Genomic DNA, 25,407 nt, shown 5'->3' on the forward strand with positions numbered 1-25,407 from the left:
CAGTTTTATACTGTTGCTATGAATCACCACAAACTCACTGGTTAAAACAGTACGAATTTATCATCTTCTGTAGTAGGTCAGAGGCTGAAATGGGTCTCCGTGGGCGAAAATCAGAGCTGGCAGCGCTGCGGCCTCTCGGGCACTCCAGGGAGACGCCATTTCCTTGGCTCTCCAGCTCCGAGGGGCGTGTTCCTCAGCCCCTCCTCAACCTCCAATCTGCGAGGGCCACAACCACATGGAAGGCTCGGCTCTCCCAGGCACTGGGCTAAGCGAAGGGAGTCATATACAAGGTGCTGTACACTGTCTGATGCCATTTTTAGGACATTTGGGAAAAGGCTATACATGAAGAGATCAGATCAGTGACTGCCCAGGGCTGGGGGAGGAGGTGCTAGAAGGGCTGGGGCACTTTCTGAGTGGGTGGAAAACTCCCTCTCTCTATGCTGGTGGTCACACAACGGTGTGCGCCACAGTGCAGCAGGCTGCACGCCTACAACCGCTATGCGTTCACGTTCACTTCTTACTAGACGTTACTTCTGGAAAAGGTCAGGGAAAAGCCCATGCCATGTAATGCACTGTCAGCTGGGACGGGAAACTAAGAGTGCTGGCATTTCCACAACGTCAGAGAGCGTGCCATTTCTGGACAGTTTATACACATTATGTGTATACAGGTGACTATACAAATAGTTTTTGCTGGACGTGTTACTGACACTCACTCTGGGAAGCCTGAGCGTGTCACAAGAAAACCTGCGAGGCAGAGGGCAGAAATCAGGTAAGAACAGTGCGCCTCAGACGACCAGTCGCCCGCAGGGGGGATGTTCAGCCAGAAAGCACCCGTCAGGGGAGTGCTGGCAGGAGCAAGGAGAAGAGCAGCAAACGCCTACCTAACAGAAGGGCTGGTGCTAAGGCAGATCAGCGGTAGAGCATCGGCATGGCGTGCGGGGGACCCAGATTCGATTCCCGGCCAGGACACATAGGGGAAGCGCCCATTTGCTTCTCCACCCCCCCTCCTTCCGCTCTGTCTCTCTCTTCCCCTCCCGCAGCCAAGGCTCCACTGGAGCAAAGATGGCCCGGGCGCTGGGGATGGCTCCTTGGCCTCTGCCCCAGGCGCTAGAGTAGCTCTGGTTGTGGCAAAGCGACGCCCCGGAAGGGTAGAGCATCGCCCCCTGGTGGGCGTGCCAGGTGGATCCTGGTCGGGCGCATGCGGGAGTCTGACTGGTCTCTCCCCGTTTCCAGCTTCAGAAAAATACAAAAAAAAAACAAACAAAAAAACCCCCCACTCTAGTCAGAACCAGGGAGAGCCTCTGCCCCATATCTGACATGCTAACATGCAGCTACATGGCACATGAACTCGAGACGGGACGCTGGTGAGGCTGAAGGCCCCGGGCAGGCTCTGCTCGGCTTCCAAGCTTCTAAAATCTCCATGGTGACCTGTTTCAGTGTTCCCGTGTGGGGCTAAACCTGGGTTTCAGGCACACCAACCATAGTTCTCTGCTCAGAAATTGGTACCTGCCTTTATTTCACATTTAGAAACTTTTCCTTTTTTAAACTCAAAACTCTGAAAAAAGTTGAGAATGACCACTAACCAACAAAATGGGGAATAACAAGAAATCTATTGAAATTTTGTGACTCAAATTAAGCTATACTTTTATCATCATTCACCAGTTAGGGAGTTTTTATAAATTAAATGTTCAAATTAAGAAGACATTAATAACCTAGTAATCAACACATTTAAAAACATACTTAGGTGAATATATACATATAAAAGTCAATGTGTCATTTACCATATTCACAAAGCAATGGAGAAGTCATGATCGCCTGAATTGATGCAGAAAAAGCACTTGAAAAAATTCACCCACATTCATGATAAAAGCTCTAAACAAGTAACGAAAAGAAAGAAACTCTTCGATCAGAGAGGGGTCTTGTTTAAAAACCACCTACAGGCCCTGGCCGGTTGGCTCAGCGGTAGAGCATCGGCCTAGCGTGCGGAGGACCCGGGTTCGATTCCCGGCCAGGGAACACAGGAGAAGCGCCCATTTGCTTCTCCACCCCTCCGCCGCGCTTTCCTCTCTGTCTCTCTCTTCCTCTCCCGCAGCCAAGGCTCCATTGGAGCAAAGATGGCCCGGGCGCTGGGGATGGCTCTGTGGCCTCTGCCTCAGGCGCTAGAGTGGCTCTGGTCGCAACATGGCGACGCCCAGGATGGGCAGAGCATCGCCCCTGGTGGGCGTGCCGGGTGGATCCCGGTCGGGCGCGTGCGGGAGTCTGACTGTCTCTCCCTGTTTCCAGCTTCAGAAAAATGAAAAAAAAAAAAAAAAAAAATTAAAAACCACCTACAGCAGACATCACATTCAATTAATAATGAAGACTTCACTCCACATCAGGAACAAGGCAAAGGCGTGCTCTCCCAACTTCTCCTCACCGTGCGGTGGCCACAGCCAGTGAAACAGGAAAAAGCAGTTAAAGGTACACATGCTGCTGAGAAAGAAGTAAAGGAATCCTAAAAGTATTTTTAAAAGCTATGAGAATCTAATAAATGAATTTAGAAAGGTAAGAAGACACATGATAAGTATATTTTGAAAATTAATTTTGTTTCTATATACTAGTAATTAAGTAAAATAGAAATTTAAAAAATACCACTTAGGACAGCTCCAAAGAACACAGAATATTTAGTGACATTTTTACCAGTCTTTGCAGGACTTGTGTACACACTGAAACTACAAAACACTGCCAGAGGAAGTGGAGAAGATCTGAGTGAACAGAGACAATCACTGTTACAACTTGAAGACTCGCTACTGTTACAATGTCCCAACCTGCTGCACTGACACACAGTTCCCAGTCTCAGTCACACCCCAGCACTGGAGAAATGCAAAGGATAACCACAATCAGATGCCATTTCACACCCAAACACGGATATGGAAAGCAAGTGGGGAGCTGTCACACATAGCTAGTTGCTGTACGATACAACCAGTTTGGAAACCTTCTTAAAAAGCTGAACATGCATCTTTCCCATGACTCTAAGTGGAACTGAAGAGAAATGAAAAAAAATGAGTATACAAAGGAAGGTAACAGAACACCAACAGCAGTCTAATTTGTAATAGCCAAAGCTGGAAATAATTCTGACATCCACCAACAGGAAAATGAACATTACGGCACATTCAAGCAACAAATGAAGAGAAACAAACAGCAGGCGTGCATGACACGTATGAATTTAAAAGCCTGCTGCATGCAAAAAGCCAGAGACAAAGCATAATAAGTAGAAAGGATAACACGATGTAAGAATGCATAAGATCCCGTCTCTAGGTGATTCACGGCACCAGGAACAGAAGGGAGTTCTGGCGGTAGCAGGGGCTGAGGAGCTGACCGCACGGCCACAGAGGACCTCGGGAGAGGGAGTCTGCCCGCTGGGCTGCGGTTACATGGGTACATGCGCTTTTCAAAACTCATTAGGCTGCATAATTCAAATAAGTACATTTTATTGTTTGTAATTTCAATAAATTTACTTATAAAGGAAGAACTGAACTAAAAGTAGTAATTGCTACTTATACTCACAGCCCCTCTGCCTCGCACAGTAGCGGGCAGCTGTGACCTGCCCAGGCTCTCCGACCCCATAGGAGGCCTAGGGTAGATGTGAGCCAGGGTGCAGGGCTCTGCTCTGCGTTCTTTCCTTTCACTTGCTAGTATTTTTTCTTGTTCTGTGAATTGATGTGGAGACTTTTTTTCCTCTTAAATTCTTTTCCTCTGTCACCAAATTTCAGTTCCATCTTTTCTCAGAAGAGCACATTTATTCCCAAGCATGAGGGACATTCCAGAAACTAACAAACTGAAATGTCACCGAGAATGAGCAGGAGGACTTAGGCTGGGGGCAGCCAGAAGCAGAGCTCTGACGTCAGACGCAGAGGCGCTCCTCCGCCTAGGGCCCCGTGCTCGCCCCCCCCCCCCCCGTGCCCCGCACACTGCACCCCAGCCCTCAAGCTCAGGCCCTCGCCCTGCACACCACCCAGGCCCACACCCTCAGGACTCGGTCTGCAGCCTCCGCCCTGGGGTGAGCGGCTGCAAATGATCCATCAGCAACACCAGCTGCTGCTGGCACCGTTACAACTCGACTGTCACTTCTTTCAATAGTAAAAGGACTACGACTCCAGAAAGCTTTAAAAACCATGGTCTCAGACAAGTGTTGAGGTGGCAGTCGCTGCCCTGCTCCTCACTAACCTGGGTCTGGAGCCACAGCTGCGCTGACTCTACGTGTGCAAAGCACGCTCGGCACCAGCTCCCTGTGACAGTCACGTCCCCGATATGCACGTGTCACAAACAGAAATGCTAAATACACAGTAACAGGCACCAAAACACAAGTCTCCTTTTCATCTGACCCGACACAGAATGCCAAAACCGTGACAAGTAACTGTGCTCCATCTTCAAGACTAGAAAGAACATGAAAGACAGTGTCATATACATAACCACGACATCCACGTAATTCAGGACGAAAAGCAGGAAAGAGAAGCACACTTATCTAGAGTTTGGACTTCACTCAAGAAAGAGAGTAACCACCTGGCAAAGCCAACCACGTGGCTGAGACAGACCAGAGTGCATGCTTGGGCATTGGACGGGCCCAGCAGGACTCCCCAACAGCCCCTGAAAGTGCCTAATGCGTGCAGGGCAGCCGGTGTGCCCATTGCAAACATGCAGCCCTGACGCTGCGTGGCCAGCAGAGAACCCATCTTTATCCTCACAACAAATTCTGAAGATGCCCTGCACTGGTGACCCCAAGTCACTAAGAAACATGAGTGTGCTCAATGCCCTCACTCAGACCAGCAGAACGTGCAATGGGTTCTATGGAGGTGGCCCAGTGTCGCTGCCGTTTTCACCAGTTCAGTTTGAGGTCTCAAGCCTGGTGATCCTGGGGCATCAGGAGTGCGGAACAGCCGTTCTGACCATGTCTGGGTTTAACTCGACCCTAGTGCTCACTCATCTTAGCGGAAACGGTACCAGACTACATTAACTTTCTGTCCCAGAGCGGTCTGCAGAACCACCACATAGATTAAATAAATTTTGTAAATTTTCAAGCACACTTTTGAAAATGCGATTTCTCCATAGAAAAAAAACCCCATCTACCTATGGGGAGACATGCCCGGGCTTATTTCCGGGGTGTTATCACCCACTGAAACCCTGTGTTCTTTCACATTTCAATTAGCTAGTGACTCCTCTCGGTCTTTCTATCCCCTCCCCATCCCCTAAATCAAACAATACCCCTGGAGCTGCACTGTGAGCAGAAAAGACCCACGCCCTCCCTCCACTGCCCAGCTCAACCAGGGAGGAGGAGGCCGCCTCTGGGGGCATGGAGCTGAGACCCTTGTCAGCCCTCCCGAGGACGGCTGGCCATCACCGACCTCCAGCGTCCACACAAGTGTCCTGGGGACGGCCTGCTCCAGCCCCACGCTGCAGTCGGGGGCTGTGGCTGAGAGCTAGCTCAGCGGTGGTCACACGGCACAGCTGCTGAACGCAGAGCAAGCACTCTGACCCCACTAGGACTCCAGGGCGCACCCTCCCCTCCTCAGCACCCCAGAGCGAGCCTGGCTCACCGTGGTCACTTGCTGTCCCTAGCTGCTGGAATGAGCGCCTCAGGTTCACACTAGGCTTTGTGACCACACTGCATGTGTCCTGGCTACACGTGGAAAGGTCACTACTGTCTTATCGTTCAAAAGCTATTAGAGAACAAATCAAGCTGAAGATTACAGGCTGGGGCACCCTTACACGTGACGCTCACATGTCACGACGACGCGGCACACAGGAGCATTACCTGGGGTCACCGTCAGCTGGAAGCTGTGCAGCTTGTTCGGGTCGGGAAAGTGCACTCTGCACGTACCTGCAAGACAGACAGCACGTCAGCGGCTCGCCCTGTGCTCCTGGAGGCCTGCTCGTCTGACCACAGTTGTGCCCGCGGGCGGGAAGGGCTAAGCGATGACTGTTCCCGCGCGACTTCCTGTCATACTCTTTTACTGCTTAAGCCCAAACTAGGGTGTTTTCTTTCCTTTCAGTGGTCACTAATAATAGAGATTTTTCCATTAATTTCAAGAATTGTGCTACTTTACTTTGAAAAGAAGAAACTGTGCATCAGAGATGAAAAAACCTGAATAAAGCTAGCTACACAGACAGGGAAAGCCGGAGCGAGCGCTCAGGCCAAGTGTCCAGTCTGTGTCCCCACAACACAGTCGTTCCCGCCTGCTAGGACATTGAGGTTCATAAGGAGAAGCTGTCAGCTAAGTCAGCTCCCACCCAGAGATTCCTGCTAGGACACTGACGTTCACAAGGAGAAGCTGTCAGCTAAGTCAGCTCCCACCCAGAGATTCCTGCTAGGACACTGAAGTTCACAAGGAGAAGCTGTCAGCTAAATCAGCCCCCACCCAGATTCCTGCTAGGACACTGACGTTCACAAGGAGAAGCTGTCAGCTAAGTCAGCTCACACCCAGATTCCTGCTAGGACACTGAAGTTCACAAGGAGAAGCTGTCAGCTAAGTCAGCCCCCACCCAGATTCCTGCTAGGACACTGAAGTTCACAAGGAGAAGCTGTCAGCTAAGTCAGCTCACACCCAGATTCCTGCTAGGACACTGAAGTTCACAAGGAGAAGCTGTCAGCTAAGTCAGCTCACACCCAGATTCCTGCTAGGACACTGAAGTTCACAAGGAGAAGCTGTCAGCTAAGTCAGCTCACACCCAGATTCCTGCTAGGACACTGAAGTTCACAAGGAGAAGCTGTCAGCTAAGTCAGCTCCCACCCAGAGATTCCTGCTAGGACACTGAAGTTCACAAGGAGAAGCTGTCAGCTAAGTCAGCTCCCACCCAGAGATTCCTGCTAGGACACTGAAGTTCACAAGGAGAAGCTGTCAGCTAAGTCAGCTCCCACCCAGATTCCTGCTAGGACACTGAAGTTCACAAGGAGAAGCTGTCAGCTAAGTCAGCTCCCACCCAGAGATTCCTGCTAGGACACTGAAGTTCACAAGGAGAAGCTGTCAGCTAAGTCAGCTCACACCCAGATTCCTGCTAGGACACTGAAGTTCACAAGGAGAAGCTGTCAGCTAAGTCAGCTCCCACCCAGATTCCTGCTAGGACACTGACGTTCACAAGGAGAAGCTGTCAGCTAAGTCAGCTCACACCCAGATTCCTGCTAGGACACTGAAGTTCACAAGGAGAAGCTGTCAGCTAAGTCAGCTCACACCCAGATTCCTGCTAGGACACTGAAGTTCACAAGGAGAAGCTGTCAGCTAAGTCAGCTCACACCCAGATTCCTGCTAGGACACTGAAGTTCACAAGGAGAAGCTGTCAGCTAAGTCAGCTCCCACCCAGAGATTCCTGCTAGGACACTGAAGTTCACAAGGAGAAGCTGTCAGCTAAGTCAGCTCCCACCCAGAGATTCCTGCTAGGACACTGAAGTTCACAAGGAGAAGCTGTCAGCTAAGTCAGCTCCCACCCAGAGATTCCTGCTAGGACACTGAAGTTCACAAGGAGAAGCTGTCAGCTAAGTCAGCTCACACCCAGATTCCTGCTAGGACACTGAAGTTCACAAGGAGAAGCTGTCAGCTAAGTCAGCTCACACCCAGAGATTCCTGCTAGGACACTGAAGTTCACAAGGAGAAGCTATCAGCTAAGTCAGCTCCCACCCAGAGATTCCTGCTAGGACACTGAAGTTCACAAGGAGAAGCTGTCAGCTAAGTCAGCTCCCACCCAGAGATTCCTGCTAGGACACTGAAGTTCACAAGGAGAAGCTGTCAGCTAAGTCAGCCCCCACCCAGAGATTCCTGCTAGGACACTGAAGTTCACAAGGAGAAGCTGTCAGCTAAGTCAGCTCACACCCAGATTCCTGCTAGGACACTGAAGTTCACAAGGAGAAGCTGTCAGCTAAGTCAGCTCACACCCAGAGATTCCTGCTAGGACACTGAAGTTCACAAGGAGAAGCTATCAGCTAAGTCAGCTCCCACCCAGAGATTCCTGCTAGGACACTGAAGTTCACAAGGAGAAGCTGTCAGCTAAGTCAGCTCCCACCCAGAGATTCCTGCTAGGACACTGAAGTTCACAAGGAGAAGCTGTCAGCTAAGTCAGCTCCCACCCAGAGATTCCGGCAGACTTTTAAAATACTGTCTTCCCAGTCCAGCTGGAAACGCAACTTGCTTGGTGGGTACAGTGATGCCTGCTGACGTACAGCCATGTGCTAGGCCCACCTGCCCCGCACCAGAACAGGTCGGACGAGCACAAGGAGCTCCCGCCGGGCAGGCTGTGATCCTACACCTGCCTCCTCTGCACAATGGCACAGAGCAAGGGTGGGAAACACCCCAAGGATTTGGAAAGAACAGAGGAATCATGGGTATTTTATAAAAATGGAAAATATCACACTAAACTCCTTGGATCACCCACTATCTCGGACAAGTGCCAATGAAAATATACGGTCTACCGGAAAGTTCTGTCCGTTATTGGAATAAAACAAAATACAAATTTTTTTTACCGTCAATAAACTTTATTAAATAATATAATTTCCATTATTATTAATGATTTCTTGCCAGCGTGAGGGCAATTTGTATATCCCATTTTTGAAAAATGTTTTATCTTTTGATGCGAAAAATTGAACCAGTGCTTGATATCTTCTTCATTTTTGAATTTTTTGCCCTTCAAAAAATTTTGTAAGGACAAAAACAATAGTCGGAGGGTGCTAAGCCCGGGGAATATGGTGGATGCGACAGAATTTCCCAGCCTAGTTCTGCAATTTTTTGATGAGTCCTCAAAGCAGCATGTGGCCTGGCATTATCATGATGCAGTATGATGTTCTTCCTATTGAACATCGCCGGCCTCTTTTCTTGGACTGCTGTCTTTAAATTATCCAGTTGCTGACAATACTTCTCCGAATTGAGCTTTTTGTTTGGTTTTAAAAGCTCATAATGTATTGGTCCTCGAATGTCCCACCATATACACAACATTCTCTTATTCAGAGTCAAATTTGGTTTAGAGGTGGAAGGGTTAGGTTTTCCGGGCTCACAATATGCCCTTTTCCTTACGATGTTTTCGTAGGTAATCCACTTTTCATCCCCAGTTATCATCTGGTCCAAGAAGGGCTCGATTTTGTTCCGAGCAAGCAGAGATGTGCATATGACAACTCGATCATCCAAATTCTTCTGACTTAATTCATGTGGCACCCATCTTGAATATTTCCACACCAATCCTATCTTCCAAGTATGGTCCGAAATGGTTTGCTGAGCTGAATTAAGCCTTTCTGCAATCTCCGATGTTGTCAGAAAAGGATCTTGCTCCAACATGGTCTTAACAACATCGTCATTGTTCAAAGATGGTCGCCCAGTACGTGGCTTATCAGAAAGGTCGAAATCACATGTTTCGAATTTTTCGAACCATCTTCTGCATGTCCTATCAGAAACTGTACCTTCACCAAACACTGTCAATAAATTTCTACAAACTTCTATAGCATTTCTTCCTTGTTGAAATTCGTAAAAATTACAGTGGCGTAAATGAACTTTATCAGTAGCCATGGGTACACTATCGCTTCACACATAAGACTAACGTGAATCAACTTTTAGTTAATTTGCTACGTCAGTATGTATACATTAGGTGATAAAAATAGAGAGGCACACATGCGCCAAATAAACATGTGCTTACGTGTCGAAACTTGTGATAGAAAGGACAGAACTTTCCGGTAGACCTGATATTTGCCCTGTTTTATAACAGTATGAATTTTCATCCAAAATAGCATGATTCAGCCTGACCAGGCAGTGGCACAGTGGATGGAGCACTGGACTGGGATGTGGAGGACCCAGGTTTGAGACCCCGAGGTCATCAGCTTGAGCACGGGCTCATCTGGTTTGAGCAAAGCTCACCAGCTTGGACCCAAGGTCGCTGGCTCGAGCAAGGTGTTACTCAGTCTGCTGAAGGCCCACGGTCAAGGCACATGTGAGAAAGCAATCAGTGAACAACTAAGGTGCCACAACGAAAATCTGATGATTGATGCTTCTGATCTCTCTCCGTTCCTGTCTGTCTGTCCCTATCTATCCCTCTGACTCTCTGTCTGTTTAAAAAAAAAAAAAAAAAAAAAAGCATGCTTCAGCCCTGGCCTGATTGCTCAGTTGGTTAGAGCATTGTCCTGAAGCAGAAAGGTTGCTGGTTTGATCCCTGGTCAGGGCATGTACAGCAACAGATCAATGTTCTTGTCTCTCTCTCTCCCTTCCTCTCTCTAAAATCAGTTTAAAAAAAAGAATGCCTGACCTGTGGTGGAGCAGTGGATAAAGTGTCAACCGGGAATGCTGAGGTCACTGGCTCAAAACCCTGGGCTTGCCTGGTCAAGGCACAGATGAGAAGCAACTGCTACGAGATGCTTCCCGCTCCTCCCAATCCCTTTTCTCTCTCTCTCCTCTCTCTAAAATTAATAAATTGAAAAGAAATTTTTTTTTAAAAAAAAAATAGGATTTCAAATTTAGACTTGGAAAGGGTATTAGAGACTATCTAGTCTAAGGCCCTCATTTCTCATGACACAAAGGCCCAGAGAGGTTCGTGACCAGCCCAAGATCACACAGGTTGTCGACAGAAGAAATGTTAGCTTAGTTCCCAAGTTAAAAACGAACTCCTGACTTTTCTCTACGCCAAGCCTCACTCCATCACTTCACAAGCATGGCGGACACAACACAGAAAAACATGCAGGACTTTTGGGGGGTCTCCTTCCCCAGCCGCCCTCTAGGAAATCACTGCAAAATGGTCTAGGAAAGCAGGAGGGTCTCAGAGGCTGCACTGCCCCAGTCCTGGCTTTAGAAACACAGGAAACGGGGTCAAAGAGTGCAAGGCTCTCGCCCACACTGCATGGCTGAACTGTGTATGCAATTCGCACGGGCTTCGTTTCTCTAATCTTGAATACACAAATGCTATCTTTCTAGTCACGTATCTGTAATGGTCTGTATTGGCCACAGGACGAGGTTAGGGAAATGCCCCACTGGGCACTCAAAGTGGCGGCACCCTTTTGTTTTTAGTCCCTGGCACTGGCCTCTGTTTTAACGAAGGCTCTGAGCTAATGGCTCTAGAACAGACTGGCTCACCAAGAAGAAATGATCAAGGTCGACTAGAAAACAATAAAACTACTGAAAAAAAGAAAAAAACAAACCTAAAATGTTAAATCTCAAGAATGTCAGAGTCCTAACAGCACCAATTAAAGGGCAGAAGTCAGGTGTCTGTTTCAGTCCAACGCAGGGGATTCACCGAAACTGCAGAACTGAGCTACCCTCTGCCGCGGGCGTGGGCTAAGACTCAGGTTTCCATCTATCCGAAAGAGACAGTCTTTATTTTTTGCAAATGCAGAAACCTCTATAAACTTGTATCTACAGAGGTCCAAACTACTATAAATGGCAAATAAGCACCTTCTGGATCAAAAAGGGTATCGTCACCAGCAAAACCAGGACTGTCCATCACTGACAGACCTTTTCACTCAGGACATGGGGTAGCTGGGAAACCCAGGCAGGTGCTCCTCTGTTATAACAAGGAGAAAGGTGCCTGTAGGCAGGAGACTTTCTCACCCTGTCAGGGCCCTGAAAGCAGTCCCTCCCTGTCTGCCCAAAATTACAAGGGATTCCTAACAGACAGGAAATGCGGGCTTTTGCCATGCCAGGCTGTTCACACACAAGCTTCCCCACGCACTGACTTCACCGTACCGACGCTGGAGCCCATGCGATACTTACACGGCAAGTTAGCTTCAAGTTCTGCAACCTCTGTAGAAACAAAGAGATGATTGTTAGTATCAGTTACTCCACATAAAAACTTGAGGAAAAAATAAGCTGAACAAACTGAAACGTAAGCTTTGTTGAAGACTTAGACTTTAAGCCATGAAGTTGTTTACGGATGTATAAAAGTGACGTGTAGAGACGCCGCCAAGTACAGTCAAGGGCCCTAGAAAGTTGAACATGAATGAAAATCAAAGTAACACAGAAATCACCTCCAGGTAAACAGGCACCGACTGTTTGCTAAAGTCTTGATCCCCCAGGGAGCGAAGCCCCAGCCCTCCAAATCTGGTTGTCTACCTACCTGCTCTTCCGGCTCCTCAGACCTGCCCTTGGCTGACGGCTCCCCCAGCGCCCAGGGAGAGGAGACTCCGTCCTGCTGGGCCCGTGCCCGTGCCCGTGCCCATGCCCTCGGAGCTACGCCCCTTGGCCCCCGCACTCCCCTCCAGGGCCTCTCCACCACTCACTCAATAGCGGTTAAGCCCAGCCCCCTCTGCCAGGACAGAGCAGAAACCCCCAGCCATCCTGCTGTCCCAGAGCGGTCCAGGGCACCCAGAAGTAACTGGGCAGGCAAGCTGTCTCTGCCTCAGGCACAACCAGCTGCTCTGGAGACCAAAGGGAGGTGGCGACTTTCGAGTGGACTTCAGAGAACAAGCAGAACTTAGTCCTTAGCGGTGGAGGTGGGCCCGTGATGTGCGAAAGCAGGACCCGGACACGCCCAGATGCCCAGCGATGGACAAGGCGGGCGGGGCGCCGAGGCCGGGCGCACAGTGAGTTCTCAGCTGTACTCGCAGCACCAGCGAGCGGAGGGCCTCGGAGCAGAGCATGGAGGAGCTGCCGAAGGTGTGGGCGGGCGGGGCTGAGATGCAGGGGGGCTGGGGCAGCCCTGAGGAGCGAGCTGGGGTCTGGGTGCACAACCCAGGCCAGGAGCCCTGCAGTGATGCCGCCTGACATCACGAGATGACAAAGGGGGGAGACTGGTGAGAAGAACCTCGCAGGAAGCAGAGGACAAGGAGCTGGGACAGCCACTGACAAGAAACAGGTGGAAGAGTGGGCGACGTGGAGAATGTGGTGATTCTGTAGAGAGGAAACTGGCCCAAGGGGCACAGGCCCAAAGCACACGCTGAGCGTGTTAGCAGGCAGACTGGCAGGCGGTTCAGTTCTGAGACTAAGGGTTTAGGAAACTCACAGGCCTGTGACGTGAGCTGGCTGAGAATGGGTCCAGGGATTTGGAACAGCATCCAGATAGCGGAGTGGGGCAGGGCAGCCAGGAGCAACTCCCCCTTGGGGTTCGGGGAGCCCTAGCCATGAACAGCCTCATGTGGGAGGGAGCAATGCCTTCGGCAGAGCTGGGCGTCGGAGGAGAGACCGCTGGTCATCCTCGTGCTGTGACCGGAACAGGACCAGGCTCTGTGACGAAATGGAAGCCTGGGAGTCTCCCTTCTTGGCAGCCCTGTGTTGTGCACTCAGATACACCCACTTCACAAACACCATGGTGACAAGCCCGGGGAGTTCAGTATCCTTATTCTCCTAACGACCACAGTGCTCTTGAGTCTGGGCTCCTGACTGGCCCACGCCTGGCTGCCCTAGAAGGGGGTGCTCACTGAGGAAAGCGTGGTGCAGAAGACCACAGCGCTCCGCTGCTCCGAGGCACCCGCACCAGGTCCTCCACGGGGAGGGGCGAGGGCTGCACTGCGCCAACAGCACACACACGGCTTTATTTTATCAGGTGAGTCGTTGGTATCAGTCACGTTAAAACAAACGCTATCCATAGAATTAAACTGTGTTTTTAAGGCAAATATTATTTACATATTTTATTATACTACTACTTAACTTTCTGTTGATAAGAATTTGCAAGGAACGGTCCTTGATGGCCCTTCTTTGGAGAGACTGACACAGGCCAGGGGACCGGCTTTCACGGGTGGCCCAGCCCCGCCTGCAGTCACAAGAACTCTGCTCGCCAGCTTTACAACAGCCCAGTGAAATAAAACCGTGCCTGAGGATCTGAAGGGTGATGTCCGAGAGGGCAGTCTGGTGCCCGGGGAAGGAAGAGACGGGGTCGAGACCCAGGGGGCGGGGAGGCACTGACCAGCCACGATGGCGCCCTAGCAACAGAAGCAGGCCCCACACCATCAGCAGGGGCGGAGGACGCTCACTCTAGGACAGGAATCCTTCGCCCTGGCTGCATGCTAACCACCTGGGGAGGGTTTTTCTGGGGTTTTTTCAATAGCTTTGGTGAGCACAATCTACATACTAAAAATAGGCCTCCTTAAGGGTATGACTCAAGATTCTCAGTAAAACCTGGAGCTGGGCACCCACCACCCCTGGAGCCGGAGGAGCACACCCTGCCTCCGTTGCACCCTGTCTAGACAAGGAAACCACATGCTCTAGGGGTCCCAGGCCTTTGAACTTGACTCTCTCCAGGTAAGAAGACTGCTGCTGGCTGCTCTGCCAAGTTAAGACTGTCACACACAGCTACTGACGTGGAGGGAGGGATCTAACAAGTTCACACTGTCGTCTGGGGTGACATTCCAGAGGGTTGTGCTTGCCCTCACTCAGGGAGGCAGACCAGCGCTGGGGACAGACCCAGACCCAGGCCAGCAACAACCCCACCACAGGCAGGGCATCTGCAGGCTTCCGATCCAACAGCCAGCACAAGCAAGGAAGACCAGACCCTCTTGGGGGCACAAGGACTTCAGTCCAGATGCTTGGTACTTTAATTCAGCCCCGTATCCAGACAAATCAAGCCCCAGACACTCACATGGTGCTGCTCTCAGAGAGCTGACACACACGACAAGTATATAGTTTCTAACTTTTTACACTTGAGGACTGGTGAAAATAGAATTATTTCAGGGACCGCTAAGGCAGCAATCACCTGAGCACAAGCGAATTCAATTAAGCTCTTCATAGGACATCAGGGCAGTTAACTTTTTCATAGACCAGCACATTTCTGGTGGACTGGCACTGGTCCGCAGACCCGTGGTTGAAAAACACTGCTCTACATCTCAAATGTTGGCAAACACTAATTCATTAGCATCAATAGTTATCACTTAGAGTCCATGTGCACGAAGACTTGAATCGAAGAAACAAGTGAACTAACTGCTTTATATGCTTGAGGTCCCTTGGGAACGTGGCCTCCCTTCCCGGCACAACCTGGGTGCCCAAAGGACATGACCCTCACCTGTAAATAACGAGAGATTCAGATGTTTTCACACTGCTAAGGTTCCACCTGTTCCGAGATACAGATACGAGCTAACAGCTCTGCGCACTGGCCCAGCCTTTTTGGGAGGCACCTGGCACAGTTCCGTGGCTGCACAACTTCCTTCTGAGAAACAAGCTCTCTCTTCCTTTCTAACTTAAAGATCAAACCACAGCACCCACTTAAAGCGTGACTGCACTGAAAGATCAGACTGCCAAGTCCACAGGTCACCACCACGCCCCCCTCACACCCTTCTGGGTGGACTGCTCGCACGGGGCTCCTGCGGTCTCCACCCGCCGGCACACTCAGCACGGGGCTCCTGCGGTCTCCACCCGCCGGCACACTCGGCACGGGGCTCCAGCGGTCTCCACCCGCCGGCACACTCGGCACGGGGCTCCTGCGGTCTCCACCCGCCGGCACACTCGGCACGGGGCTCCAGCGGTCTCCACCCGCCGGCACACTCGGCACGGGGCTCCAGCGGTCTCCACCCGCCGGCACACTCGGCACGGGGCTCCAGCGGTCTCCACCCGCCTGCACACTCGGCACGGGGCTCCAGCGGTCTCCACCCGCCTGCACACTCGGCACGGGGCTCCAGCGGTCTCCACCCGCCGGCACACTCGGCACGGGGCTCCAGCGGTCTCCACCCGCCGGCACACTCGGCACGGGGCTCCAGCGGTCTCCACCCGCCTGCACACTCGGCACGGGGCTCCAGCGGTCTCCACCCGCCTGCACACTCGGCACGGGGCTCCTGCGGTCTCCACCCGCCTGCACACTCGGCACGGGGCTCCAGCGGTCTCCACCCGCCTGCACACTCGGCACGGGGCTCCTGCGGTCTCCACCCGCCGGCACACTCGGCACGGGGCTCCAGTGGTCTCCACCCGCCGGCACACTCGGCACGGGGCTCCTGCGGTCTCCACCTGCCTGCACACTCACCACAGGGCTCCAGTGGTCTCCACCCGCCTGCACACTCGCCACAGGGCTCCAGTGGTCTCCACCCGCCTGCACACTCTCCACAGCAGAGGCTGCACAGACTCACCCAGCCTGCCTGGCACAGTACCTGGCCCTGTGCTTGGCACACATGAGGTGCCTAGGAAGAGCCTGACAAACAAGCTGGTGAGGTGGAGCGCTCCCAGTGTGAACGTCCTGGGACACGAGGAGCCCTCCCCCTCGTACAGCTGGGGACCAAGGCTTCCACAGGCGCTGCGGACTAAATGAAGTCCCCCGCAAAGTTCATGAAGCTCTACCCTCCAACATGAGGGTATTAGGAGATGGGGCATGTGGGAGTTAATTAGGATTAGATGAAGTCATGAGGGTGGGGCCCCATGATGGGATTAGCGCCCTCATGGGAAGAGATGCCACGTGCTTGCAAGCCAGGAACAGGGCCTGCACCAGGAACTCTAATTGCCAGCACCTTGATCTTGAACTTGCAGCCTCCAGGACCACTGGAAATAAATGTCTGTTGTTTAAGGTACCATGTCTTTGGTATTTTGTTACTGTGGCTTGAGCAAACTAAGATAAAAAACCAATCACAGATGTAGATGGTTCTTAGCAAGAGCCTGTGCCAAACCCTACCAGGCAACATGAGAGAAGGCAGCCGTGCCCTGTGACCCACGCAGACAGCAGTTACTTCTCAGGAGACTAGTCACCTTCGTCTACCTAAACCTCTTCCCATTAGATTCCCGAACCAGAGCTTTCTTTCTATCCTGTGCACAGAGCACTTCTTCTGCCTACCAGCGCCATGCACAGGGCCCTGACCTTGAAGACACCGAGGCAGGGGTCAGCCCCTCCACAGAGACACACCGCTACAGCCCCCGCCCCTGCCCAGCCCCACATCAGCTCTCCCCTGGGTCTGAGGGCCCTTGGGCAGCACACTGCAGGGTTAAGGCCCAGAGCACTCAGGCCCCTCCTCACTCTGGGGGCCAAGGCTGCAACCCTCAGCACCAGCACAGCCCCTGCGGCAGAGACGGGCACCCACAGGAGTAGAGCCCCAGGCCTGGGCTGACCCGAGCCCTCCTCTGCCTTCCACAGGTCCTCCCTGCCCGCCAGGCTCTTCAGTACAGCTCAGGGGGCCACCACATTTCCTGGGCAGCTTCACAGGTATGTAACCCTCCAACAAAGCATCTGAAGGTTGGCCTGCGGGCCAGCCACCTCAGCTCCCTGTTAGAGGAGTCCTCTCTGGGCCACAGGACTGGCTTTTCAAATACCCATTGTATCACACACTCCTCAGCTCTGCATGCTGCCAACGCGCCAAGGTGTCCAAAGGTCCTGTGGACTGAACCGTGTCCCCAAAGTTCATGCGAAAGCCCTGCCCCACCCCCCATAATATGATGGTATTAGATGGGGTATTTGGGGACAACCTGCCAACATGGCAAGCCAAGCCCCGAGTCCACCCTCAGAGTCCTGGTCAGGGCCTGGTGTGGAAATAGCCGCTTTGGAGAACAAGAGAGGGTTCTCTCTCCTACGTCCAGGACCTGCACTGGAAGGGTCCCTTCCTGTGCCATCACACGACTGGACTGCTCATGTGGACACAGAAGCGCTCACCCAAGGAAGGCCCCACGTGGCACCCCACAGAGGCACCCAGGTGCTAGAAGCACACGGAGTAGGTGGGCAGCCATGCTGGAGCAGGGCAGGTCGACACCACAGCGCCAGCCCAGACCCCGCCACGGGAACAGGACTGCCCCAAGATCGAGCTGAGCACGGGGCTGCTCGAACAGAGGCTGCGCACAGCTGCACCCCCTCTAGTGCCCGAGTCCAGACCCCACCCGGCCAGCCTGCCTGGAGCCCGCTGAGGTGTTCAGGGTCACCATTAGCAGGCTGGCACCCAGCAGGCACAGAGTGTGGTGAGTGGATGAACCTGAGAGCAGGGGCAGACACGCTCCCACTGCATAAGGACGGCCAACTTCTCACGGACCAGAGGAGTTCCGCCCGAGGGCTCTGCTGGGTGGTGGGGCACCATCAGACTCGGCAGCCCCATGGGGGTCCAGCAGGAATGCAGCACCACCTGCCCTTTGGCTGAACACACTGGAGATGGCTCCCTGGTCAGGCCCAGGCCTAAGCTGGGACCCACAGGAAATGCCCAGAGCTGACACTCTCCCCCCGCAGTGTCCCCAGCTCCCAGGGTTCAGGGCAGACAGCGGCTCGGTCCTGGCCCAGAACCACTGGGTTGTTCTACAACCCCCAGGGGCTGTGGCTAGAAGCCTCTCTCCAGCTCTGGCCCACAGGATGTCCTGAGGAACTACCCCTGGGGGTGCCTATAAAGAGCTGAGCGCCGGTGCCCCCAGGGAGGGCTGGCTCGAGCCTCTGTTGCCCTTCAGAACTGTACCCACTGTTCCAAGAAACAAAGCAATAGCTTCTGCGTGCAGCCACTACTGGCCCTCACCACCAGGGACAGCTGTCCCTGCCAATGGCCAGTCTCCTCTCCATCAGCTCACCCTACGGCCATCGGCACCCAGCCAGATCCCACACCGTGGAAGGTCAAGCAGGACAATGGACCAGAGAAAAAAAACACATTTCTGCCTGCAAGTCTCTATGCTTCCCTTTGGACTGGGAAAGCATGTCCCAGACATCTCTCAGTGATGGGTCAGCAGAGACCCTTAGCTCTGTCCTTCCAGTGACTGTGTGGGCCACAGCCCTCACAGGACAGCCCCATCTGCTGAGTGGGGACGGTTCTGAAGGGCAGTGTGCTCTGAGCACAGCTGTTGCAGGGCCTCCTTGAAGGCTGATGTCTCCCCCTGCCACTCCGGCCTCCCGCACCACCCCTCAGATTCCGTCCCAAGCACACTCTACCACATGCCAGGGCCCCACCTATGGCACTGGGTCCCCAAGACACATTAACACACTTTTCTATGACCTACTGATCCTCATGAGTAACATCGTCACAGAGCCGAAGTCACCCAGGGTGACAGTCCTGACTGCAGCTATCTTGCTGAACTCAGACACTCTACAAGTCCCAAAAGGGGGGTTTGCCCAGACGGGCCTTTCTCCACAATCACCCGTCCACGCCTCACCAGGCCCCACAGCAGCCTTGATGCTGTTGGACTGCACAACCACTGCACCACCAGAAAGCCTGGGTGAAGGCCAGTGCCACGTCAGCCAGGCACAGGAGTGCGCTAGGAGCGGACCAAGCGGTCACCAGCTATCGGTGCGTCCTTCCCTCTGTGTCCCTTGCTCACCACTCCTCCCCAGGTCAGGCCTGCCTTGCTCTTGACTCCCCCCAACAAGCCCAAACCATCACCACTAGGCAGCCCAGCCCAGCCCAGCCGCCCTGAGGCAACAGGAGGAGCAGGTCATGGGGGTGTTATCCTGAGCCCTGCTGCCCACAACCACCCATCAACTAACTGCAGGTGCTCTGACCCCAGAAACCTGGCTATGAGCCCTGCTGCCCACAACCACCCATCAACTAACTGCAGGTGCTCTGACCCCAGAAACCTGGCTACCACCAGTGCCCCGGGAGGAGGGACACAGGCAGCCTCTTGAGGTGGCTCTGCACTTCTCCCTGTGGAGCCTCCCAAGGCCAAAGCACCTTCGCGAGACCTGTGAATTCAGCCCAAGACACCTCCTGACCTCGGAGCAGGGGCAGAGTCCAGCTCAGCGAAACCCCTCCGGGCTCCCAGGCTCATGGGGCCCTAGGCCCTGGGTACACTCCCAGGTGAGGCCCCGGGCCGGGCCAGATGTGCGGGAGCCCCTTCCTCTGCACACACACTCCTGTGCCGCGCCTTCCTTCTGCTGGCTGGCTCTGCTCTCCAGAGCCAGCCTGGCCCTGCCTGGGCGGGTCCGGCTGTCCTGCTGCACCAGAGCTGCTTCCTGGCGAGATGAACCCGAGTGCAGTTACAGAATGAACCAGCCTCCTAGCAAAGCTTAGCAAAAGTCAAACAAGAGGTACCCTGCAGAGGGCCCAACAGAGGGGCCAGCCCTAAGTGCTCAGTGTACAAAAGCTACTATAACCATGACAGGGACATGGACAAACCGATGGGACGGCCGACCTGCTAGCTTCCCAACTGCTCCTCCTCAGAGGTCGGGACCTTCGTCACTCTAACTCCCCAGGCACTAAAACACCCCACTCCAAGACCACAGCACACACCAAACCCTTTTCCAGGCTCTGCGGGCTCCTGGCTTCCCGTGCAGCGGGGTCCCTGAGCCAGCACCCAGGGAAGAGACTCAAGTCCTGAAGCACCCGCCCAGGTGAGGAGCTGCAGCCATGCCACCCCCGGCCCACAGAGTACAGCTGCTGTAGCAAGCTCAGTACAGACCAGCACTCTCCCCGACACAGCAGGTGACGCCCCGGCACAGAACAGGAGTCTCACTGCCAGACGGGGAAAGCCAGAGCTCAGGGGCATTCAGGGGCATTCAGGGGCAGCAGGAGAACAAGGAAGCCTGGCCCCAACCCAATGCCGTCCTGTGCCCACGCCTGCCCACACTGAGCACAGCTGTAGAAGGCCTGGCACAGCGGGTCTTCCACGCCGCTCCCCTGCCACCCCTCAGTGTCACATCAAATGTCAGGCAGCCCCTGTCTGCCCGAGAGCTCAACACAGGCAGTTCTAACCAACTACTCGGCCTTCCTTCCCCCCAGCTCCTTACACTGAGAAATGGAAACACGTCGACCCTAAGCTCCTTCAAGGCAGGAGCTGTTTCCTCCTCACCTCTGTGGTCCTCACAACCCTAGGAATCTGCCTTCGCACCTGAGTCGTCTGCTCGATGGATGAGACCCAAAAGCTCCAGCAGGCCCGCGCTCTATGAGCCTCCTCTGAGGACAGCGGCTCCAGGACGCCTGCTGTTAATCCTGGGAGGGAAGTCTGCACAGGGTCTCCCTCCTCGGCTTCTGGCTGGACTGGAGAAGGAGCCTAAGACATTACCGAGTTCCACTCGCTCCCTCCCTCCCCGTGCTGAGGACGCCAGAAGAACGAAGACCAGCCAGGGGCTCTCGGGACCCATGCCCCCACCAGCAGCCCCGCAGGGAACATTCATGCACAGAAGACAGCCCCTCGCCAGCAGCCCCCCTGCAGCGCACAGTGCGGTTCTTCTGGGTGGCAGGGAGTGGCCACACCTCACAGTACTCCCCACAGGGGCTGCTATTCGGCACCAGGCTGCGGAGCCCCTGCAGCCAGCCTCCACTCCGCCCCGTGCAGGCTCCAGCGGCGACCTCACCTTTGACGAGCAGCCTGTCTCTCACGGACACCCTCCGAGTGGAGTCAGCGGCTGTGGCCGACGTCCGGGACCCCTTGAGACCATCCTCCCGCTTCAGTTTGCTCGCCAGCGTCAGCATCACTGCGCCTTCACCCTGGAAGACAGAGAGCACTGTGACGGACACCTCTCTGGACCACAGCCAGGCACTGACCATGATGACATGGGCTGCTAATTCATTTTCTCCTTTAGTTACAGGAAAACTGAGCCCATCGGCTACAGTAACACTGGATCCCTTCATAATGAATTGGGTAATTTCTACGGCATCCTCTATATTTTTAAAGTATGAGATAAAATTTTAAAAAGGGAGAGCCATGGATTTGACAGCCATGGAGCACCAGGCCCTGGGGGGCGGCAGGGACAGCTCCCACAGAGCTCACAGGCGAGGGGAGCCTCAGCTGACAGGTCCTACACGGGCTCACCCCTGTCCACGGTAAGTCTGCACCTCTCCGCCGCAGGGACCAGGCACCTGTGTGTGGCCCACCGCCGACCAAGTATCAGCCTCTGGCGAGGAGAGGACATTACAATGCTTCACTTCCTCTTTCCTTTAAGAAAGGTGTGGCTAAAACCTTAATAAGCATCTTCACATTTACTTGTTTTTTGTTTACATTTCTAGGCAACATCAACACCAAGATTAAGTTATGATTAATGCCCCAAACCAGATTCTCTTTGTGGGCTGCTTCCAACCCATCTGTGTCTCAGGTTCCCCCCGAAAGCTCCCGGAAGGACGATAAAGACCAACAGAGGTGATGCACCTAACTGCTGGGGAGGAGCAGAAACTGTCCCTAACCTGCACGGGTGTAACTGTCCTTGGGCCTGCTCTGTGTTTCTAACATCAGATGCCATTCCCCTGACATCCTCGAGCTCTTGCTTACTCTGCACAGCTGAAGAGAGACTCTGGGGCCTCTTCTGATTGAGGACAAAAATTGGTCACCAGCCCAATATTTCCATAATTTCTTTAGTTGATTTAATATTAATTCCTTTCAATACCACTCATCACTTAAAAAAAAAAAAAAACGACCTAAGACACACCCAGAATGAGCACATCAGTCCTGCCACGTGGTCAGGGTGGCCTGATGACGGCCAAGACATGCATCCGTCACCTGGGGGGCTCTGGCCGGACGCACTTGGTTTTTACCTTCTAGCTGACCTTGGCAATGAAATACTGAAAGAAAGAAAAAGGCACAGTGTGTACAAAGAGTGCAGCAGGCAACACACCAGGAAAGTCACACTAAAGAGCCCCATGGAAAAGCAAAGGCCTGGGCACGGGCCTGGTCCACGCCCAGCTCCCTGAGGCCCAGCACTGAAGGAGCTGCTCTGGGTCCTGGCAAGACTCACCCATGCAAGAAAGGCTCACACCCAGGCACTCCTCAGTGCCACCGCAGGCTGAGGACTCCGCCCCACACTGAATTCCACTAGAGATTCTGGGCTTGTGACAGTAAAGCCTGTGCTCCTTGACACAGTACGCTGCACTGGCCGTACAAGGCATAGAACAGGGGTCCCCAAACTACGGCCCGCGGGCCGCATGCGGCTCCCTGAGACCATTTATCCGGCCCCCACCGCACTTCCGGAAGGGGCACCTCTTTCATTGGTGGTCAGTGAGAGGAGCATAGTTCCCATTGAAATACTGGTCAGTTTGTCGATTTAAATTTACTTGTTCTTTATTTTAAATATTGTATTTGTTCCCGTTTTGTTTTTTTACTTTAAAATAAGATATGTGCAGTGTGCATAGGGGTTTGTTCATAGTTTTTTTATAGCCCGGCCCTCCAACGGTCTGAGAGTCAGTGAACTGGCCCCCTGTGTAAAAAGTTTGGGGATCCCTGGCATAGAAGAAAATAACACTGGTGTTTCATTTTCCACAGGAATACAAAAAATAAGTGAGTAATACAAAACTCACTTCCCTAGCGTTCTGAGAAATATAAGTACATAGCGGCCATCTAGTTCTCCATCGTCTGTGTCATTATCAGCACCCCACGCCACTTTAGGGACAAATGGCCTAATTGGGAATGTATCCGCTAATGCTAAATGAACTCTAAACAAAGATATTGGAGGAAAAATAATTATACAAACTGCCAAGAGGTCTGCTGAAGAGCTGCAGTTGATTCAGAATTCTCTTTTCCTCCTTCAGTTACGCTTCACCCCTGAAGACCCACTTTGAAAACTAAACTTCCCTTTCCTGCAAACTACACCCTGACCCAAAGCATTTTCGGAAACAGATCAGCACTTAGCAGGCTCAGCCTCTAAATTCCACAAGTCAGTAACTGGCCCGTTTCAAGTTCCTCCTCTGGGTGGGACTCGCTTTCAGACTGTTCCAAGAAGATCCTTCGGTGCCATTTCCTAGTTTCATCATCGGGTCCGACTTACTCAGCACACCGGCCTTGGACTGGCAAAATCGGGCCAGTCCACCTATGCAGGGACACCGGGACCAGCCAGTCCGCTGGCGGTGGGGGACTCTTGGTTTCTCCTTCTCCCCGCCGTGAAAAATCCCAATCGGAGTGTCAATCAATGCACGCAGGTAGGTCACTAGGGGACAACTGACTGCTCCAGCCAAAGAGGACCAGGTCTGAACACACACACACAAAATGTCCACACCCCACTCTGCTCCTACAGAAAGCCAGGGCCCAGCAACCTCCCGCCTGGCCCAGCAGGCCTCTGCTCGGCTGCCGCACCTCCGGAGCCCGATCCCGGAGCAGCAGTACGCGTGCCCAGGAGCGCACAGCACGCCCGCGGGGCAGGGAAGCCTCGGGGGAGGCCAGCTCACCGCCCGCCCGGCGGCGGTGACTCGTCGCTGAACACGTCGTCTCTCACCCGCCCCCTCCCCCCGCCGCACCCCCTTACCGGCCCGAACCCCTCTGCACCGGGCAGGCCGGCAGGCCCCCTCCCGATTCCCGCAACAACCACAACAACAACACCCGGCTCATTTCTGGAAGCTTCTGTTCAGCGCGCCGCCCCGGTCCGGCACGACCTCCGGCGCGTCCCCACCTTCACCCCGCTCCCCGCCCGGGACGAACACGTCCCCCTCCCGAGTCCGAGTCCCGCTCGCCCCCCGGGCAGCCTCCCCGGGCCGCGGCCACCCGTCCAGACAGACCCACCCGGGCCCCGGGGAGGAGGAGGCCGAGCCCCGGAGCGGGCAGGACCACGCCCCGGCCGGGTCCGCAGTCCGGACCGGCGCGCCGCCCGTCCCAAGATGTCGGCTTCCCGGCTCCGCTCCTCGTCCCCCGCCCCGGGGACGGCCTCGCCCCCCGGCTGGCGGCGGCCGCCCAACAACCGCGGCGGCTCCGGGGCCCGGCTGCCCGCGGCCGGGTCCGGGTGGCGCTGCCTCCGCCGCGGCGGGCTGGTGACCTTGGGCGGCGCTCGGCGCCCCGCTCCCCGCGAGCGGGCACGGCGGCGGCGACAGGCGCGAGCCGGCGAGGCCGGGATGTGCCCGCGCGGGCGGCCCCTCAGCCCGGCCCGCAGCCCCGGCCCTGCCCGTTCACGCCGCGCCGCCCGCCCTCGCCCGGCCGCACGGCCGCGGGCCCGCGCTCCTCACCTGGGCACCCCGAGACAGGCGAGGCGGGCCCGGCGCCCAACACCATGCCCGGCCGGCCGAAGGCGGCGGCGGCGACGGCAGCAGCGGCGAGACGCGGCCCCTCACAGCCGCACCGGCTCCGGGCGGCGCGACCGGAAGTGGTGGGGCGGAGACTCGGCCCCTCTCGCCCGCGGCTGCTGGGACGGCAGCGGGCGCTTTAAAAAAAAATTTTTCAAAGTCTTGAACAACTTTATTTGGCGCAGGTTACGCGAACAACGGCGTGCGCTGGGCGGGGTGGGGCCTCGCTGATTGGCGGAAGGCACGTCCGAAGGGGGCGGAGGCGGATCTCGCGGCCCTCACTGATTGGCCTGCGGCTTCGGGCGGGGTGTTCCGGTCTGTGCCTGCGCCTGCGCCTGCGGGCGCCCTGGGTTGTGAGTGGCGTTACTGCGTCCATTCATTTCGTCCTGTGCTGGGCCTGGGTCTGCGGCTCAGAGGAGACCGGCGCAGCGCCGGAACTGACCGCCTCGGTGCTCGTCCCCGCTGTGTGCCCAGCACAGTGTCCAGGATGCGCAGGACCGGGCCAACCCTACAGCCTGCGGTGGAGGGAGTGAGGGGGCAGGGCGGTCGGACGTGCACACAACCACCCACCTTCGGTGTTCCTTGGCTGAGGCTGCGGGGGGTGGGCGCCTTCCTGTTCTGCTCCTGATGGTTTTATTCCTTCCTTCATCTCTGACACTTTAAAAATCGGTTTCAAATTGTATGGAGTCTTTTCA

The 25,407-nt window shown here is 54.4% G+C and overlaps 1 protein-coding gene across 2 annotated transcripts in view; it reads right to left on the reverse strand.

The window, feature by feature from the left end:
* UBE2F (ubiquitin conjugating enzyme E2 F (putative)) overlaps positions 1 to 24,815 on the reverse strand; it is a 52,395-nt gene extending 27,580 nt beyond the window's left edge. Inside the window, exons 1-4 of one of the 2 annotated variants that reach the window (XM_066280285.1) lie at positions 24,656 to 24,815; positions 21,091 to 21,223; positions 11,709 to 11,738; positions 5,792 to 5,857 (exon numbers count right to left, since the gene is read on the reverse strand). In XM_066280285.1, coding sequence (XP_066136382.1) covers positions 5,792 to 5,857; positions 11,709 to 11,738; positions 21,091 to 21,208 — 214 coding nt within the window. In that variant the 5' untranslated portion in view covers positions 21,209 to 21,223; positions 24,656 to 24,815. Of the gene's footprint in view, positions 1 to 5,791; positions 5,858 to 11,708; positions 11,739 to 21,090; positions 21,224 to 22,158; positions 22,182 to 24,655 lie in introns of those variants that run through there. The other variant, XM_066280284.1, reaches the window with a different exon arrangement.
* Between the last annotated feature and the right edge of the window lie 592 nt (positions 24,816 to 25,407).

The sequence above is a fragment of the Saccopteryx bilineata genome, chromosome 5 (genome assembly GCF_036850765.1).
Source record: "Saccopteryx bilineata isolate mSacBil1 chromosome 5, mSacBil1_pri_phased_curated, whole genome shotgun sequence".
Classification (NCBI taxonomy): Eukaryota; Metazoa; Chordata; class Mammalia; order Chiroptera; family Emballonuridae; genus Saccopteryx; species Saccopteryx bilineata.